This window comes from Passer montanus, unplaced genomic scaffold, assembly GCF_014805655.1.
Source record: "Passer montanus isolate IOZ18808 unplaced genomic scaffold, ASM1480565v1 scaffold137, whole genome shotgun sequence".
Taxonomy (NCBI): Eukaryota; Metazoa; Chordata; class Aves; order Passeriformes; family Passeridae; genus Passer; species Passer montanus.
The window spans coordinates 633,839-653,294 of NW_024360608.1; the positions used below are offsets into that span (position 1 = coordinate 633,839).

Sequence of the window (19,456 nt, forward strand, 5' to 3'; positions counted from 1 at the left end):
ATGGCACTCTAGGGTGCCAGCCTCCACCACAGAGCTGGCACTGACCCAGAGGCCAAAGGGCCCCTGCTGCTGACTCCCTGCCAGCTGGAACTGACAAAGAGGGCAAAGTGCTCCTCAGTGTGTCTCAGACTCTGCCTCCAGATCACAGTTACTTGCCTATTTAGCATTTCAAGACTGGACAGGACAGGCTCAGCACACCATCCTGCTCTTTGCAGAGCCTCTGCCCTTTCTGAGGTGAAGGATGACTGTCAGATCTGTGTTCCTTTTCACTGACCAACCCCCTAGGTCAGACATCTCACCACACTGCTGGCCCAGCGTGCGACCACCACAGCACAGCTGAGCACAAAAGTTGTGCTAGGAAATACTTCACACTGGAGGTATCTTGTTCAAACCTTGCTCAAATCAGGACTACTTTTGGAGCTAACTTTTTGTTACCCAGGACATATTATCTGCTTACAGTAACCCTGTTTTTGTATGGGATGTATCACTTAAGGGCTTATCCTGCTTTTCTACCCCAAAAAAAGAGTGATTTCCAAGCACACTTTGTACATGTACCCACGGTATTGACTTCAGCTTTAGGTACTGGTGACAGCAGCCCCTAAGTTTGGGCCAGACATACAGCTGTATCTATACCCACTTAGCATATATTCTCCAAAGAAAATGCTCTCCTACCCCTTCCCTCTCACTTGAATCCAGCTCTTTGTCCCTGCCAGCTAATCAAAAGGACGGTTTGTGTAGCACTACCAACACAACATCTCACACATCTTTGAAGAGTTTGCTTAACACCATAAACATGGACTCACGAACAAATGCATAGCCACCACTTTAAAGTTAGGCCCAAAGGAATGGAACTCGTCCTAGTTTTCTCAGAGACATCCATACCTGTATGCACACCGACCACAAGAGGGGATGTGTGCCTGCCCTGGCACAGCTCAGTTCCAAGCCCTATATTATTGTGTTTGTACAGGAGGGCACTGAAGCACAGAGGGCAGTAGAATAGCAGGACACGGCTACATTTGGAAGCACCAGCTCCATCATTGCTAAACTATTAAACTACAAATCACCAGCTACGACTTCTGTTCAGAGAGCACCCCACCAGTGCTAGCCAGGTCTCAGGTGATGTCTGCTTGCATCCCACCTGCCATCCTCTCGACTGCTGGGCGCCCAGCCAGACCCTGGAGACAGAGCCCAGGGATTTCGGGGAAGCCCGCAACAAAGGGATTTGGCAGCAGATGGCAGCACACGGCCACAGGTGAGACTGAACTCAGCTTCTGCTCGCGGGTGTCACCAGCCCAGCTAGGCTCGCAGAACGGACTTGGGAGGGCAGGGAGCGCCACACCTCTGCACATGCCTAACACACAAGGCTCGACAAAAAGGCTGCAAGTTCCAAGCGGCTCCCTCCTTTAGGGAATGCCTCTTCAGACTGCTTCAAGGCTTGAAAGCTGCCTCTACCTCAACATGCAGGAGCTGCCATCCTACAATGCCTGGGAAAGAAAAGGGAGAGCAGGCCATCCATTGCAAGCTACCTGCCTGGCCTGCCCCAAACACAAGTGATGCAAGAAGTGCAAGATTCAAACAGTGACTGGAAAACATAGCTCTGGTCAGGAGCCACTACACAGTCCAGCTGTTACTGGCTGATCTTCCTATGCTCTGCTTCCATGAATGTCCATCATGTCCCCAGCTCTGGATGGGGACATACAGCTATAGGTAATGGCAGGTGGCAAAATTAAGCTGTCATCCTGCAATGTGCTTTCCCTATTAGCATGGACAGAGCTATTGTCTTGGGAAAAAAAAGACCAGTAACAGTCTCCAGAGCCAGTCTATTGCTCACATAATGTAATGAGCACTCATCAGACTACCTAGACCTGGAGGCATTACAATGTGTATTAACCACTTGGGCCACAGTGCTCTGCTTATATACATTAACAGCCCCTTGTTCTTCCTCCTAGAACCTTGTAGGTTTATGCTGATTTAGCAGGATGACTTCAGATTCAGATCCTTTTACCTCATTATCAAAGCTCAGGAAGACTTTGGGGGTTTTGGTTTCCTGTTTGGTTTTTGTTTGATTTCCTTCAATGTACAGCCCTTCTCCATTTCTTCAGGAGTCCAAACACAGCATCAAGGCTTTGTGAAATCTGGCAGGTTTGTGTCTGCAATCCATATTGTGTGCTGTGGTAAGAACAGTTGCTGCATGTAATAGAGGTATTTGGCATTGAGAAACCTCAGCAACACTGGCCTTATCATAGCTAAATGTCTCACCCTTGGACCCTGCCTGAGCTAGCACAGCCATGCCTGGCCACGTATCCTGCTATCTAAATCCTCATCCTGACCTGCTCTGATCTTTGTGCTTAGGTACTTCAGGACTGCTTCTCTGCTGGTGAGGCTACTGCCCCTGCCTGCCCTGCTGTGACTCTTCCTGCTTCCTCTCTTTCCACGCAGCCTGTCCTTGTTGCCCCTAACAAAGGGCCCACTTGGCTCACCTTGACCATCGCTCTAGTAGGCAGAGACTGTTTCCCATCTACCAGCACAGAAAGAATAATTTCTGAAAATATCTGCAGGCTGTAGAAGCCTTTAAAGTCTGAGATGCTAAATATCAGGGCAACTAAGTCTTCACACTTGCTTGTTTTATCCACACTCTTACCAATTCCCACACTCAGGCCTGTTTCCATGTTGTTGATATGTGTTTGGTGTTGTGTGAGTTTTTTGCTGTATGGGGAACACCGGTGTCATTTTTGTGTCCTTTTTCCACACTCCTACCTCTTTGCCCAGACAGAGCCTGAACCCATCACTCCTGAAGTTGCTCTTGTTCAGTCTGCAGGCCACAACAGATATGCAGAAGGACAAGCAGGCTGTGAGGACCTTGCTGGGGAGATGAAGACCTTCAACTAGAGACTTCCAAAGCAAAAACAATTTGACAACTTAGAAGACTCATGACATTTTTTTCCCCAGTATTACTTGTTTAATTACCACTTGCACCAGTACATCTTATGCTTTATATACATATATTTTTAATTTTTGCTTCTTCAGCTTTTCAAATACATAATATATTATCTCCAGAATACTAAGACAATACAGAAGAGGCTCCTAGTTCATTGTTGGTGCCATCAACTTCCTTGGTTGGGGAATTGATACATAGTTGAAATGACAGGACCTCACAAGGATGTGAGCAAACAAAAAGAAGACAAAGAAAATAAAATGCCAGCCCAGGAGTCTGTGATGTTGCTTGCAGACTACAGCCATCCACAAGTTCAGGAGTCAAAGAGCTGAAGTACAGTGAGACTGCAGGAGTGACTATGAAGGCAGGGGAGAGCTGGCAGGGGGAAACACCAAGAGAGCCAGGGAATCAGGGTTAAATGACTACTTAAAAAACATCCAAGAGCAGTCTGGTCCCCAATTCCACAAGTGGAACTGCAGCAGCTTTAGAGCTATTTCAAGAATGTTGCTTCCCAGAGGGATGGTCTAACTGAAACCGTCTCCAAAATGCCCTCACTGTAGCCAGACAAAAATGACAAAAGACCTTTGCCAATACAAGGTGCATACATCTAACTACTCTTTTAAAAGCCTCACCAGAAAATTTTTGCCCAAAGGGAAACATTTTCTTGCGAAGGTGTGCTAGAGACACAAAAGTGTTTTTGTGTTGAGTGTTCAAAACAGGAAGAAGCCTTCCAGCAAAGCACCAATGCCCTAGTGTTCCAGTAACTGGGTAGTCAAGAGCTACTGAGACCAACTTCCCAGCTAGTGTTTTGGCTTCTATGCCAGCATGAAGGGTAGCAATTCAGCAGTGAGAGGTTTCCAGCCTGCCCTGTGAGTTTGCCCACAGTAATCAACAGACTTACACCCCAGATCACATCTACAGCTGCAGAAGATGAAGTAGTGTCCACACTGCCTCAGGAAACTCTCCCAAAGAAAAAAGTAGGAAGTCATGGCTTTTTACCTCTTTCTAACTCCCTGAACCACACAGAAAATAGAGGGGGCTTGGACACATTAAAAATAAAAATATAAGTTCCAATAACCACCTCACATCCCTAAAAGCTGGACTCAGAAGAGTCATAATAAGGAGCAGAGGTGGAGAATTTTGCTCCCACAGATCTCAGGATTGAGCCTACTATACATTTCTTGTTCAAATGAGTTAAAAAGGGGAAGGTAACTTTCCCTTCATCAGAGAATAATCTATTGTCCCACCATAATTCTTATCGTAGATATGCAATACTTGTAACACAGTGCCAAGTCACAACACAAGGCCAGGGCTCAGGATAGTGATGCAGGAACATGAAATGCTGAGTGGTGGGAATCACCTGGTTGTCATCTAGTGCAAGTAACTACCAAATTGTAAAAACAGGCCTTTTTTTTCCCTTAAAGCTATTTCCAGTTAAAACAGCTCAATGACAGTGAGGCCTTTGTCTGGGGAGAAAGGAGTTAAAATGAGAGGAAGTTCCTCCAGTGAACCTGCAATCCAAATCAGGAGCCTGGAGACAGGGTGCCCACCTGAAACTACAGCGCAACAGCAGCAGCCCTACTCAAGGACTTGTATGACTCCTCCCACAGGAGCACAAGGACATGCAGCACTACCAAGAATTCCACCAAAGACACAAGAGTAGTGTGTGCATGGGGAGTCACTCCTCAACACAGATGTCATTAATCCAAGAGGGTTTTGTGCTGAGAAAAGATCTATCTCCTTAGAGGTTCCATTTAGCAAGTGTAGCCAAATGCAGCTGTTCTCAGCACGGCAACAGCCTAGCCAGGAAAAATTTGAATGACAAGGAACCCAGAGGCACCTACTCAGCCTCCTCCTGTACCCACTTTCTTCAAGATTCTTGCTTTCCCTGTATGGAAAGACAGGGAAAAAGAGTTAGGATGTACCATGTAATGACCAAGTGGATGGAGGTGATACGGCTACCTCTCTTCTCTTTGCCCATGTTGGGAGGAGTCAGTATGTTCTCTTTAGGTTCAGTGGGATCAAAAATAGTAAGTTTAAGTGAAGGTCTGATCTAAAAATGAAGGATTGTCCCAATTTGATTGAAGACTAGAGAGGTTTGTGCCCCCTCTGATCCCATTTGGTGCCTCTAGGTCAACAATTTGTCCCATTCCACTGCTTTGATCATTCAGAACTGGACCCAGTTGGACTGCTGAGGAGCCTGATTTGGAACAGCACTGAAACAAAAAAAGGAAAATCAAATGAGCAGATGCAGTAAGACTTCTTAACTTCTGGTTCTTCCCACACCCATTAGGAGACTACGCTTCTTGTGTTGCATTCATCACAGTTTACCTGGATGCAGTGCTGAAGTCTCCCCAGAGGTCTGTGGTAGCTGATACTGGTGCCTTGGATGCAGCTGCAGGAGCATCTAAATCTAAAAGAATATCTAAGGCAGAGGAGAGAGAGAGAAAAAAATACATCAGCATGTTCAGAAAACCCTACAGGCATTTTAACTGTCACCTTACACAAACTCCGGGTTGCAGGGGCAGAAAATCTTTGAAGGGACTCCAGCATTCCCTGCAGAAGTCACTTTTTGATGGGCTTGTTACAATGGCATCCCCTTTTGCTGAATGTGCACAGCTGCAGCTGACATTGTACCTCCAGCAAGGATACATTGTCTTCAGGAATGTCACGGTTTGACCCTAGCACAATGCCAAGGCCTCCATGACGAGTATATTTCCAAAAGGGTTGCTGTGAGATGTGACCCAGGAACCGAACAAAGCAGGCTTCCATTCGGGGATGGAGGGAACTATTCAGTCTCCACTCAGCACACCACCTGTCACTTATTACCTCTCCCAGCAGACATAAGGCTCAGACTCAACCCCAGCTCAGCAATCGTAACAGCTGCCAAACAGGCACACCTTAACAGTACAAACCACACACTGGGACCACACGAGCCCTATTCAGAAGCTCGTGTTTTCTTCTCACTCAAACCAGTCGACAGCACTGCTGAAGTCTCTGCCTTCACAGAGGGAACATCCGCTCTCCAGACACCTCTGCATGGTCACACTTTTAACACAGCATCCAGAAGACTGCAGCAACCTCTATTACAGAATCACAGGACGATTTAAGTTGGAAGGGACCTCAAAAGATCATCTCATCTAGTCCCACTGCCATGCCATGAGCAGGGACATCTTGCACTAAATCAGGCTACTCAAAGTCCCATCCAATCTGGTCTTGAACACTTGTAATGAAGGAGTATCCACTGCTTCTCTGGGCAATGTGTTCCAGGGCTTCACCACCCTCACGGTAAAAATTTCTTCTTTCTATCCAATCTAATCTACCCTCTTTCAGTTTAAGCCTCTACCCTTTGCCCCGTCACTACAAGCCCTGGTAAAAAGTCTTTCTCCATCTTTCAAACAAGCTCTCTTTACAGATCCTTGTCCTCTCCAGGCTAAACAACCCAAACCCTCTCAGTCCTTCTTCACAGGAGAGTTGCTCCAGCATTCTGACCATTCCCATGGCCTTCTTCTGGACCCAGTATAACAGTTCCACATCTTTCTTGTACTGGGGCCACTGGAGCTGCCAAAGAGACCAAAATCCTTGCAACACACCATGTCCAGAGGGCACTGCTGGCACTAGGTTGAACAAAGTTTGCTGAAGCAGCACCTGCCAGTGTGTTACGACCTGCTGGCTCAGTGCTAAGGTTTACCTGCACTGCTTGCATTACTGGATTTCTGCACAGGTGGTGGTGTGACATGGTTGGCAACGGCTGTGGAGGAAGGGGGAGGTATAGGAGGGACTGCAATTTTGCCTCCTGGTGGGGGTGGCAGCAGGCTTAGGCCCCCTGATCCAGACACACGGGGCTTGGCTACTCCTCCTTTCTTTGATGTCATGTTCTGTGTTAAAAAAAAAAAAAAAAGTGTAAAGAAGAGTCTCCATTGGCACATCTAGAGAAGGAAGCAAGGTAAATTGGTCTGCTTACCCCAATGTTTAGCTTGATGGTCTGCCCTTCCTTAAACCCTAAGTCTAATTTGGGACGTGTGTCAGCTTCCTGGGACTCCTTGGAGATTTCAGTCTCCTGCTTCACCCACCTAAAAAGAAGAGAGGAAAACATGAGGCCCTGTGGCAAAAACGAACAGTGTTTTAAAAAAATGTGTGATTTCTCTCTCCATCCCACCAAACTACTTTGCCTTGCCAAACCAGCTACCTCCCTACTCCTGGTGTCACACAGCACAAAGCTGGGACCACCACAAACCCATGAAGCTGTTTGATACTGCACTTGAAGCAGCACAGGACCCAAGCTTAAGACACACAGATCTGATCAGGAAGGGGCTCTCAGCTTGTACGACTGCTGGCAGCACACACAAGTGTCCCTTGCCAGAGCAGGGTTTCAGGGCCACCCCAAGGAAACCTGTGCTAAATGAACATGCACCACCGCCCACCATGTTCTACAGGCCTGAGGAAGAATAGCATTCCAGAAAAGCGAAACTCACTTGAAGTGATCCTGCAAAGAGACGTTGAAGTCAAAGGCATCACCCCGATCTGTGAAGCCAATGCCTATAAAAGCACTTCGTCCTAGCAAGGAGACAGGAGGAGTCACTGGAGGTGCCCTGCAACTGGGCAACAAATCCCTCTGCTTGTCCTAAACCACTCTGTGCTTCCTCTATCTGACACACCTGCAGATGGATGCCAGCAGCTCACAGCAGTTCATTGTCCCCAGCCTTCAGGATGCACCCTTCTTCCCATGGGGTGTGCTTGGAAACTAAATGTTCCTTCCCAGCCCAGCCCCTGGGCACTGTGCAATGTAGAGAACCTTCTCTGTTTGCCTTGTCCTCAGACTCCTCCAGGCACACCACCTGGCTTTTCCAGCATTCCCAACACCATTTTCATCCTCCTGGCACACTCCCAGCTCCACCTGGGTCTCCTCCACCCCTAGCACTTGGCACTTACACTGGCCCCCAACTCACCAGTCCCATCCTGAATTCGAATGACAAAGTAGCGGCTGGAATCTGCCACAGTCTCCACTGCAATGCCAGGGTATTGATCTATAGGAGCCTGGGCAAAAAGTTCTCCTGCAGACAAAGAATCAGCTGTTAGGAAGAGCAACCCCTTTCTAAAGTGTGGCCAGGGCTGCCATGCACAGCTCTGGGCAGGCTCAGAAACAGAGGCTCAGGGGCAGCAATCACAGTCGCAGCCTTGGCAGGGCACAGCCTTTCCCTTACCTGAAACCTTATCCTCCAGTTTTATGTAAGCAGTTTTGCCTTTGGAGGTGACACGAAGCCGCCCTGTCCAGTCTGGATGGTCCAGTTTCCAGTCAGACGCCCTGAAAGGAAGGGCAGTGAGCACTGACCATGTATTCTGCCCAGCCACCTCAGCAGAAGTCTCTGCTGCCAAACTCTCAACCCCTGCAGCTGCCTTGCTCCACTTCCCTCCCCAAATAAGACATGGGGTCTCAGCTCCTCTCTTGCTGCTGCCAACTGACACGTGACTCTGACTGGCATCTCTGGGCAAAGGGAAAGAGACACAGTCCAGAGAACATCAACTCCTCACCTCTACAAGTTTGCAAAAGAGGGGAGACAGAAGCACAGAAACTCATTTGAACAGAAAATCCACAAAAGCCACTTGTGAGCATTAGGAAGATCCCAAAAATTAATTCGTAACATGCTGAAAAGACACTCCATTATTCTACCCTATGGTTGTAAAATAACACTGAGTACTTCATAGCCTAGAGGCAGCTGACTTACACTAGCCAAAACACACTCACAGACATTTCGACTCACCCATCACACTTTTTGCCACAGGCTCTTGTGAAGGAAAAAAAAAAAGGAAAGAAAAAGCACTACAGCACCACAGAATACTCTGAGTTGAAAGGGACCCAAAAGGATCACTGCATCCAGCTCTTGGCCCTGCACAGGACACCCCAAAAATGACACCATGTGCCTGACAGCATTGTCCAAACGCTTCCTGAACTCCGGCAGGCTTGTGCTGTAAAATCTACAGGATTTTATAACTGGAAACAAACATCCTTGCCCAGGCACAACACCCCGCCTACAGTCTGTCAGGTTCGGGGAGTTCACAAACCCGCTCCTCCAGCAGGCCTGTGGGCACATCTTACGAAGTCACACTCTGCTGCTTTTGGCTGACCAGAGAAAGCATTTCTAACTGCTGCTTCTGCAGCATCTTCTTAAAAATCATCCCGAATTTCCCCTGCTTTCCTCCCGCCACTGCGAGAGCCACCAGGCCAAATCCAACGTGCCGTTATACCTCATCAGCGTCACATCCCAGGGAACCCAGAAACCGGGAGCAGCCGTGAGCTCTGCCTGGAACAGTAAGCTGTCCCCCCGCCTCCTGCCCTGACTAACAGAGCAGCCCCTGCTCCTCCACAGCAGGAGCGGAGGCTCCCCTACCTTCAGGCGCTGAGCACCTGCCCACAAGAGGCAATTCCAGCCGGCGGCTCCTCCAGAGCTCGGCTGGAGGGGCTCAGGGGATGGCCGGACCTGCTCGCGGCCACAGGACACAGCTTTCCCAAGGGACGAGGCCGGGCCACGGCACGGCATAATCCAGCCCCCGGCTGCCCTGCGGGCAGGGCCTGAGGGAAGCCGGGCCGCGCCGGGGCGATCGCGGGCGCCACACGCTCCCTCACCTGTACCCGCGGTTGGAGGTGCGCGGCGGGATGCGGTAGACGTTGACATCGGGCTTCACGCAGAGAACGGACTCGTACTCCAGCTCGGCCGCCGCCATGTCGACCGCGAAGCCCGGCGAGGAGCGAGCGGCGGGAGCCTAGTGACTAGCGGCGCTGCCCACCGCCATCTTTGATGAGGGCAGACACCGCCTGGGGGCGCCGGCGCGGCCGCGCTAGACGCGGGCCACGTTTGTGAAGCGGGGGGAGCCATCTTGGGTGCTGGCAGTGGGGGCGGAAGGGCGCCATCTTGGAGCCGCCCCTGACACAGCAGCGGCGGCCGGCGCCATTTTGGGGCCTGGCAGGTGCCGTGGCGGGGGTGGCGCGGCCATGTTTGCTATGGGCGCCGTGCCCGGGGGTGGCGCGAGCCGCGGGGGTGGTGGGAAGGGCCGGGCAGCGGGATGGCGGGAGCGGCGGGATGGTTGTGCCGCCTCACGGTATCGACCTGCTCGTCTGCATCCCCCGGGAGCTGCTCCCTGCGCCCTGGGGGGCTCAGTGTCAGTTCTTTCTGTGGTGCGTGGATTAGGCCGCTTTGTGGTACAAGAGCAAGCCAAAAAGGAAACGCGGCGCAGAGCAGGGCTTGCTGCTGGAAGTGATGGGAATGGCAGCTGTGCAAAGCTTCGTTTCAGGAGTGGGTCTTCCCCCAGAAAGACTGTAGATACTAGTTTATTTGTCAATAATGATGAGGCTGGCAGCATTTAAACCACTGTTTTAATGGTGGCTTCTCAGAGGAGACTGGTGTTGAAGTTTAGTGCTGTGCGGCATCCTGTGACTGAGTCTCAAAAAGTACCAGTGTTTACTCTGAAAAGTGGAAGAAAAGGCAAAGAGAAGTTTAAAAATTGCACAGAGCCATGTCTGAGCATTCCAGGTCAAGCACTGGAGCGGGCTGCCTAGGGGAGTGGTGGAGTCATCATCCCTGGAGGTGTTGAGGCAAAAATAATCACTGAAACACCACTAAGTTTGAGGGTGTGGTTTTTTTTTTGTTGTTGTTTTTTTTTTTTTTTGGGGGGGGGGGGGTTTTTTTGTTTGGGTTTTTTGTTTGTTTGTTTTTTGTTGTTGTTGTTTTTTTGTTGTTGTTGTTGTTTATTGTGAACGCTTTACCCATTCAGCAAGCAACAGTGTACCAGACCATACCATCTCCCCAGGACAAACAGCCATCAAAGAGGTTTTGCTTGTTTGTTTGTTTGCTTGCTTTCCCAGTAGGGTAATAACATTAGTTAATGCAGACAGAGCCATGGCTGTCTAGTCTCTATTCTCTATGATTTTTCTTGTTCTATAACTTTAGGATCAACGACCTAAAGGACCAGCATTCAGAATTCAAGAAGAAACTTGCATTTACCTTTTGGATAGAGTTGCTCGTTGACCTAATTTTTCATTAGAACTTCCTGCAGTGACTGCTAAATTTTTTCATTGAGCACTAATAACTTACTGGGAGTACACCCCTCCATGTGCATAGTTGCTTTTCTGCTTTTCCAAGTTCAGTGATTCACAATTAGCAGTATTAAGTTTCACCTCCCTCTTCACAGTGCTGTCATTCAGCGTGCCACAGTCCTCCTACGGTCCCTCTAGAAGGAGAGCATCTCGGATGAGGGAGTGGCAAAGGGCCAGCTATTATAAGGCATGTGAGCAAAGACTCACAAGCAGCACCAGAATGCTGGGAATACATCTCCCATTCAATTCCATTGAGACTTAGCCAGCAGAGAACATCACATTCTTCAGCTGGGTTCAAACAAGCATCTCTGGACCAAAAGAAAAAAATACAAAGCACTGCCAATAACCACTGAATCTTAAATTTTTATTTATATTATTTACTTTTCTCTTTTTTTAAGGATTCAGTAGAAAGGTTGAAATCTTGAAATAGAACATTTAACCTGGAAGATAGAACTGGTTAAGGACCTTCCTGCAAAGTAGGGCTTGACTGACAGGTCCCACTGTGGTGACCATGTGTCCCTCAGCCAAGAGGAGCCCATAGGAATAAGCTCCTATCAGCACTGCCTGTCTGGGCCTGAGGAGTCCCCGTGGCAGGATGGCAGCTGAGAATAAGATGAAGCTACAGGAATTTTCCTGGCAGGCTGCTGACAGCCTGTCTATCTTTGTGGGTACAGCTCAGCCCTGGCCTGTCTTCCTTTCTCTGGTTTTGTGTTGGAGGCAGCATCTGTGTCTCTCACAAACACGCTCAGGAGCAGAAGTCTGCTCTGTCACAGTTCATTTTCCTGACCAAAACCAAAATACTGAGGCTGATTCTTGTTTGTCTGGGCTTTGTCATTTCTGCTAGCAGTCTTGATTTCCCAAATTGTGAAAGGCGAGGGGGAACCCCCTTGTTAAACATTAGAAATGCCTTGCCCTGGAAGTCTTCCATTTTTATTGTTTTGCCACATTTTGTGCAAATCACCCATTTCAGTTAACCACTTCTAACTTTTTGTCAGTCAAGTTGCTTTTTAAAAAATAGACTTTTAATACCCTGAAAAGTAAAGGGCAGGTTAAAATCATTTTGTCATGATCAGTCACTGTTTGGTGAGTACAGTGTTCTGTATTTGATGAAGCAAACTGTCTCAAACTGGGACAGAAGCTGATCTGGATTGGTAAAAATCCTATAAATGAGATTAGCTACGTGAACGTGCTGACCTGGTAAGACACGGAAGTGGCTACAAGACAATAACAGATCAGACATTTCACAGCAACACTGCAGGGTTTGGACTTAGGAATTACTTCCAGCAAAGGTCACACTGTGTCAACAGGCAAGATGTCATTCAGTTGTCTTACAGAACATAGTAAAGTATATGCTTGTGATTATAATTCTATTAATATTTTATTTCAAGCACTATTCTATTTTTACAGTTTTGAGAAACTTCCTGTGGTGTGACCCTTTATTTTATGAGCAGATGATATCTAAATTTTGAAATTACATTCAAATGAGTCATTTTATCAGGGTGAAAGAACACACTTGGCACACACAGGATGCATGCAGGAAAAAAAATGCAGTTCCTAAAATGTCATGTGAGAGTTTTTTCAGTCACTCCAGAGACGATTGATGGTACTTGCTCCAACACACTGAAATAACTGCTTCGCTTAGGTAGGTGTCATAAACTGGAGAATTTTGCTTTCCTCATCTACTTGTCATTTATTATTCTTTACTCCTGAAAACCGCTCTCCCTCCTCCAGTTCTCCCTTTCATTTTCAAACCACATTGCAGCCCTTTTAGCACTCTGGAAAATATAGTGTGGGCAGTATCTTCTAATCGATTCGTGGAGTAGGACTTGCATTACTATGTTACAGCATTCCTTGTTTCCCTGTCCTCTTCGTACCATTTTCTGTAGCTATATGGGGAGGCAGCAGGGTTCAACTCTTGCAGCACTGTTCGCCAGTTGTCCCTCTAAAAGTTGCTTCTACGTGGATCAGCAAGACCACAGGAAATGGAACAAATGAGGGAGAATTTTAAATTAAGCCTCCAGCTTTAAGTTAAGCCTTCCAGTAATGTCTTTCATAGCTTTCCTTGCAGGTCACCCTCACGTATTACAAGTCTCTTAGCAGATGTTACCAAAACCTGATAAATGGTGATGTTTGTTACAATTGTTTATCTCTATTTATTTTCTTCTTAGTCAAACAGTTTGAACACTTATGCATCACTCCACTTTCAGACTGCACATTATGCAAGAGTTATTTGATTTTTTTTTTAATAATATTTATATTTAGTCCTGATGCAACAATCTCTGACTGGTATTTAAATACTGGCATAACAGAAGTTTAAAAAGGGTCAGTTGTCTTATTTATCTCTTTTCAGTTCCTTCTGCAGGCTGTATTCACCTCTTCCCTATTCAGTTTCCTTGCATTTTGGTAACATTATTTGGGACCTTTCAGTAATACAACTGCCTTCATCAATTCACCAGGGGTTTAGTTAACAGGAATTTTTTAGACAATTCTATTAATGCCTAAAGGACGAAGATCAGGGTTTTTTTTTTCTCAATTCTATCTTAGCTTTGCTGTTTTTCTTCTCCTTTCTAAATTTACTAGTCCAAGAATAATTGAGCAGTTAACATTTTTCCTCTACTATGGTCATAGTTTTAAAATGTCACTTAAGTATGCTGTAGGTCAGCTTCATTGTCTTGCAGTAAGATACCTCATATCTAAAATGGCTGAAGAACATTACTTCGTGTTTTCATTTATATTTCTACAAGTAAATATCTGTCTGTTCTTCTTAAACATTCATTTCTTATCTTTCATAGAATCTTAGACCATTAATGTCTTGCCTTTCTCCTGGTCAAGATAAGCTTTCCAAGGAACCAGCAGATAGCTGTAAGAAAAGGAAGTGGTCACTGGCACTTCCCTAAAATACCACTTAACCAACAGAATTTATGTCCTGTCTGTTCTATTTGTAATGTTCAGAAAGCGAAGCAGGGTTATTTCAGGAAGACAGGCATTGTTTTCTTAACTTAAATGTACTTCACCAATTATGCCAGAAGAAATTGCTCATTTTAAAGGAAAGAGGAACTAAAAATACTGATTTGCCTTTCTGAAGCAGGAAGTCAACCAGGAAACACACCTGGAGACAGCATGGCCATGTGAATAGAGAGCTCCACTTTGGAGACTAAGAAAAAACAGATGGAAATCAAGGGGATGACAGAGATAGGAGAACACAACTGTATAGAGCCCCCTGTTTGAATAGCAAGCTTACTTACAGGTTTAGCCACTATGAAAATTATGAAGATGTACAACAAGTACACTAGTAACAAATTTGTGTAGGCCAATGCCTTTGTATCCTGACAGCTCTGTACTTTCACCTGACTCAGAGATGCTTCAGTGAAGGTCAAGAGAAGAATTTGGGGAGCAGGATCACAGAATCACTAGGTTGGAAGAGACCTTCAAGATCGAGTCCAACCCATGCCCGAACACCTCAACTCAACCATGGCATCAAGTGCCATATCCAGTCTTTTTTTAAACACATCCATGGATGGTGACTCCACCAGCTCCCCAGGCAGACCATTCCAGTACTTTATCACTCTTTCCATTAAAAAAACTTCTCCTAATATCCAACCTGTATTTCCCTTGGTGCAACTTAAGCCTGTGTCCTCTCATTCTGTCAGCTGCTGCCTGGAGAAAGAGATCAACCCCCACCTGACTACAGCCACCCTTCAGGAAGTTGTAGAGAGTGATAAGGTCACTTCTGAGCCTCCTTTTCTCCAGGCTAAACACCCCCAGCTCCCTCAGTCATTCCTCACAAGGCTTGTGTTCCAAGCCCCTTGCCAGCCTTGTTGCCTCCTCTGGACATCTCGATGTCCTTCCTGAACTGAGGGGCCAGAACTGGACACAGCACTCAAGCTGCTGCCTCACCAGTGCCAAGTCAGTCCTGTGCCCTCAAGATCTCTGTTTTAAAGCACACCCACCTTTCCTGGACTCCTTTCTTTTTAAGGGCTGCTTCCCAAGGAATTCTCTTATTAAGTCTCCTAAATAGGCCAAACTCTGCCCTCTGGAAGTCCAATGTAAGAGTTTTATTGATGTTGCTCCTCATTTCACCAAATATACAGAACTCTATAATTTCATGATCATTATGCCCCAAGTGGCCTCCAACCACCACATCTCCCACCAATCCATCTCTATTTGTAAACAGCAGGTCTAACATAGTCCTTCCCCTGGTGGGCTCACCCACCAGCTGTAACAAAAAGTTGTCCTCTACACTCTAAGAACTTCCTGGACTGCCTCTTTTCTGCTGTATTAAGTTCCCAGCAGATGTCTGGTAGGTTGAAGTCACCTACAAGAACATGGGCTGGTGATCCTGAAACATTCTCCAGCCACTTACAGAATAAGTTGTCCACTTATTCTTCCTGGCTGCGTCGATGATAACAGACTCCCAGTAGAATGCCAGCCTTGTTGGCCTTCCCCCTAATTCTTCTAATAGGCATTCAACTTCATGGTCATTAGTTTCAATACCTATGGCACCAAAAGCCTCCCTAATATAAAGAGCCACCCCTTCTCTCTTTCCCGTCTCTTCTGAAGAGCTTGTAGTCATCCAGTGCAGCACTCCAGCCATGTGAGTCATCCCACCATCTTTCTGTGATGGCAACTACATCATAGCTTTGCTGTTTCACCATGGCCTCCAGCTCTTCTCGTTTGTTACCCATGCTGCATACATACATGCACCTCAGCTGGGCTGCTGATTTCAGCCCTAATCCAGGCTTACCACCCTTGGTCCTGCTTCCAGAGAGCCCAGTTGCATCCCCTTCCCCCTTCAGACCTAGTTTAAAGCCCTCTCAATGAGTTACACCAGTGCACAAGCTAAAATCCTTCTACACTTACCAGGGAGATGGAGCCCATCCAGTTCCAGCAAGCCAGGTGCTGAAAAAGCTGCCTTATGATCAAAGAACCCAAAATTCTGCTGATGACACCAACCCTTGAACCACTTATTGATAATGTGGGCTCTCCTATTCCTTTGATTGCTTTTCTCTGCCACCAAAGGGACCTGTGCTCCTGCCCTATCATCCACTTGATCCAGTGCCCTAAAGACCCTTTTAATTGCCCTGTCCTCTTTTCAATCTCATCCCTGCCAGCCTGGAGTACCAGCAGTGGGTAATAATGAGAGGGCCAAATCAGCCCAGGATTTGGGATCATCTCTCAGTAATATCCCATACCCAGGCCCCAGGGAGGCAGCAGATCTGCCTGTGGGGTGAGTCCAGTTAACCTCAGAAGGGAGTCATTCACGACAACTACCCTTCTTTTCTTTTTTAATGTTAGAGGCGCTGATCCATCTGACAGATGAAGTGTAGTTGGGAGGCTCACTCAGATAATTTTCTTCTATGTCCTCTGGCTGACCCTCTAGATCCAGGGCCTCATACCTATTCTGAAGTGGCACCTAGCTAAGAGGATGGGCGTCGGGAGGAATTTTTATTATTACCTCCCCGAGTAGGGACCCATTTCTACTCTCCTTCATCCACCAGGTGTCCTCCTATTGCCTGACAGTGGGAGGGCATGGGAGTCCTCTGACTCCTGGTGGGCCTCCCTCAAGGAAGGAACAGCGGAATTCCACCAATCCATTTCCCTTTTACTTTCCCTAATACTCCTTAGCCTTTCTACTTCCTCTCTAAGCTCGGCCACCAGCAAAAGGAGATCGTTCACCTGTTCACCCCGCCGGCAGGCAGTTTCTGCAACGGCCTCTGGAGCCACTGACAGGCTCAAACACTCCTCAAAAACAAACAAACAAAACCAAACCAACCAAAAAAACCACAACAAACTAAAAACCCCACTAGCAGGAGGGAACCTGCGACCCTCCCTGTTTGCCCACTCCTGACCGCCGCGCTCCCTAGAGCCGTCTTTTAATCACCCGCCGCTCACCGCAGGAAAGCCCCGCCCTGCGCTTGTGGGTCATGAGAACCAAGGATGTGAATTGCTACTAATTTCCTTTCTGTTCTACAGCTGCAGAATGCCTCAAGTTCTGGGCAATAGCAGTTCAGAGGAACAGGCTGCTGTGAATTATGCATCAGAATCAATTGTTTGCATTGCTATCTTCACCATCATTTTCATCATAGGCATTCCAGGCAATGGGTTGGTGATCTGGGTAGCTGCTCTGAAAATGAAAAGGTCTGTGAACACTGTCTGGTTCCTAAACCTTGCCGTGGCTGACATCATGTGCTGTTTGTCCTTGCCATTTTTCATTGTTCACCTGGCCCTTCATGAACACTGGCCCTATGGCTGGTTCCTCTGCAAAGTCATTCCATCAGTCATAATCTTCACCATGTTTGCTAGTGTCTTCCTACTCGTGGCCATCAGCATTGATCGGTGCCTCCTGGTGATGAAACCTGTCTGGTGTCAGAACCACCGAGCAGTGAAATTTATATCGCTAATATGCAGAGGCATTTGGATGCTGGCCTTCATTTTCTGCTGCCCTGTCTTCTACTACCGTGAGACAAGCACTTACGATGGCAAAACAGAGTGTGGGTACAATTATGGAGTTGATGATTACATAGATTATCCTATAAATGTATCTGCAAATGTGTCTGTAAATGATTTATGGGAAGAATACTCAACCTACAATGACAGTGACTTGTGGGGAGATACCAATGAAGGTAATGATTCTGTACCCCTTGCCTCAGTGGTAATAAACGTCACTAGGGCTGTCTTTGGCTTTGTGCTCCCCTTTGGCATAATGGCAGTTTGCTACACCCTCATTGTTTTCAGAACACACGCAAATCAGTTTCACAAGTCACACAACAGGACACTGCGAACAATTGTGTGTGTGGTGGCTGCATTCTTCATCTGCTGGGCTCCATACCATGTAGTTGGGATGCTCTCCATTGTACCTAGTCTTAGAACAGGACTGATGGAGTCACTGACCCTGTGGGATCACCTCTCTACAGCACTTGCGTATGCCAACAGCTGCATCAACCCCCTGCTCTATGTTTTTGTGGGACGGGACTTCAGGGCAAAGGTACGGCAATCGGTGCAAAGAATTTTAGAAGGTGCCTTTAGTGAGGAGCTCACATCTTCAACCCTTCACAGAAGCCAGACTTCAGCAGACAAGAACCTGAGCAGCACGTTGTAATGCAGGACTTCCTATCACTGCTGTAGAAAGAACAAGCTATAGCGCTGGATATCAATCACTCTCCGCTTAGCAGGTGGTTTTGCTCCAATGTTTGATTGATCTGCAGCTCCAACGCAGGACGCTGCAATCTTTCAGCTCATGATAACCCCCTTTATATCCTACACTAGAGAGATGGGAAGTTGGAAGCACCAAGAGTAATAATCTGAGGAATGACTGGTGAAACAGAAGACACAGTATTTTAACCTACACAGACTATTTTAAGAAAGCAGGGCTGGCTACGGATTTGTGGTGGGAATCGTGAATTTGAACCTCTCAGTTGAGATAAGAATATTATTTTTTTTGCATATGTCTGTGTACTACATCTCTTATCTCTGATAAAGTGCAGATAAAACTAACTTGGATAACTCGGATGGTCATCGCATCATTCCTCTGACTCTAGTAGGGCTCTCAGGTGTGTGTAGGAATATGTGGAGATTCCCTAGAGGGTACTGCTACATTTCCTTACAGCTATGCACTAAAACAGCACTTGCCCCACTCAGCTTTTGTGCCCTGTAGACACCCAATCCATTCCTTTGTTCTGGCAAATCCATCACTGTGTGGTAGTAAGTGGTCAATGCACATGCTGTACATTGGCATGTGCACACTCACTGTCGTCCCAACGCTCTCTCCCCACCACCAGAATCCCACATCTTCCTTTTAGAAAGCAGTTTGAAATTATCCAAATGTACCTACTGTATTTTGAGATGGCACATGAGCAGAATTTGAGCAGCTGCAGTCACTGATGACCCAATTAGGTGACTGCTGGTCTATTAGCCATTTGGCAAAACCCTGGAACCGAGAAGTGACAACCTCCGATCTGACCCCAAGAAGATAGAGAATGACCATGCTGTGGCTCAGTCACATCAAGTTCTCTTTACAAGAGAGATGTGCTTCTTATGTCCTTCCAGTGGAGAAAAAGTTTCATCCAGTCAGGCTATTTGGGGTGCTCCCAAGGTTGAATGTTCCCTGCTCCTGAAAACCAGAAATACATTTACTAGGTACTCTACAGAAGCAGTTTAAAATCTGTTTTTTGTGTTAGTTCTTCCTTAAAAGAGAAAAGCCAGTAAATATTAAGAAAAATAGACACTAAGCATTGGTAGAGTTTTCACTCTGCCTTTCTGGTGAGCATGAATTGAAAGACTCTCAGATCTCACTGCCCTGAGAACAGACAGCTGGCAGAAACTTCCGCTCTTAAAATCCCAAGAAGTCTCTATCTCAAGAACAACCAGGTGTGGGCTGTCCATTTAGCCATGTCCACATCCAAATTCTAAGGTGGGAACCAGGCCATTCT

At 46.9% G+C, this 19,456-nt stretch overlaps 3 protein-coding genes across 4 annotated transcripts in view; 2 read left to right on the forward strand and 1 right to left on the reverse strand.

The window, feature by feature from the left end:
* The window catches only part of TCAF2 (TRPM8 channel associated factor 2), a 57,527-nt gene extending 54,281 nt beyond the window's left edge, over positions 1–3,246 (forward strand). Inside the window, exon 10 of the mRNA XM_039699670.1 lies at positions 2,812–3,246. Coding sequence (XP_039555604.1) covers positions 2,812–2,889 — 78 coding nt within the window. The 3' untranslated portion in view covers positions 2,890–3,246. The remainder of the gene's footprint in view (positions 1–2,811) is intronic.
* Positions 2,937–9,751, reverse strand: NECAP1 (NECAP endocytosis associated 1). Its single transcript, XM_039699684.1, has 8 exons — positions 9,561–9,751; positions 8,140–8,240; positions 7,885–7,989; positions 7,411–7,492; positions 6,900–7,008; positions 6,627–6,813; positions 5,267–5,360; positions 2,937–5,151 (listed from the first exon to the last, which is right to left on the reverse strand). The coding sequence occupies exons 1-8, from the start codon at positions 9,656–9,658 to the stop codon at positions 5,103–5,105; spliced, it is 825 nt and encodes a 274-aa protein (XP_039555618.1). The 5' UTR covers positions 9,659–9,751; the 3' UTR covers positions 2,937–5,102.
* Positions 9,752–10,018: 267 nt separating this feature from the next.
* C3AR1 (complement C3a receptor 1) lies at positions 10,019–19,190 on the forward strand. 2 transcript variants are annotated; one of them, XM_039699683.1, is made up of 3 exons: positions 10,789–12,669; positions 17,001–17,165; positions 17,331–19,190. In XM_039699683.1, the coding sequence occupies exons 2-3, from the start codon at positions 17,008–17,010 to the stop codon at positions 18,124–18,126; spliced, it is 954 nt and encodes a 317-aa protein (XP_039555617.1). In that variant the 5' UTR covers positions 10,789–12,669; positions 17,001–17,007; the 3' UTR covers positions 18,127–19,190. The 2 variants fall into 2 exon arrangements, with proteins under 2 accessions (XP_039555616.1, XP_039555617.1); XM_039699682.1 differs by lacking the exon at positions 10,789–12,669 and adding an exon at positions 10,019–10,562 and having other exon boundaries at positions 17,001–19,188.
* Positions 19,191–19,456: the final 266 nt, after the last annotated feature.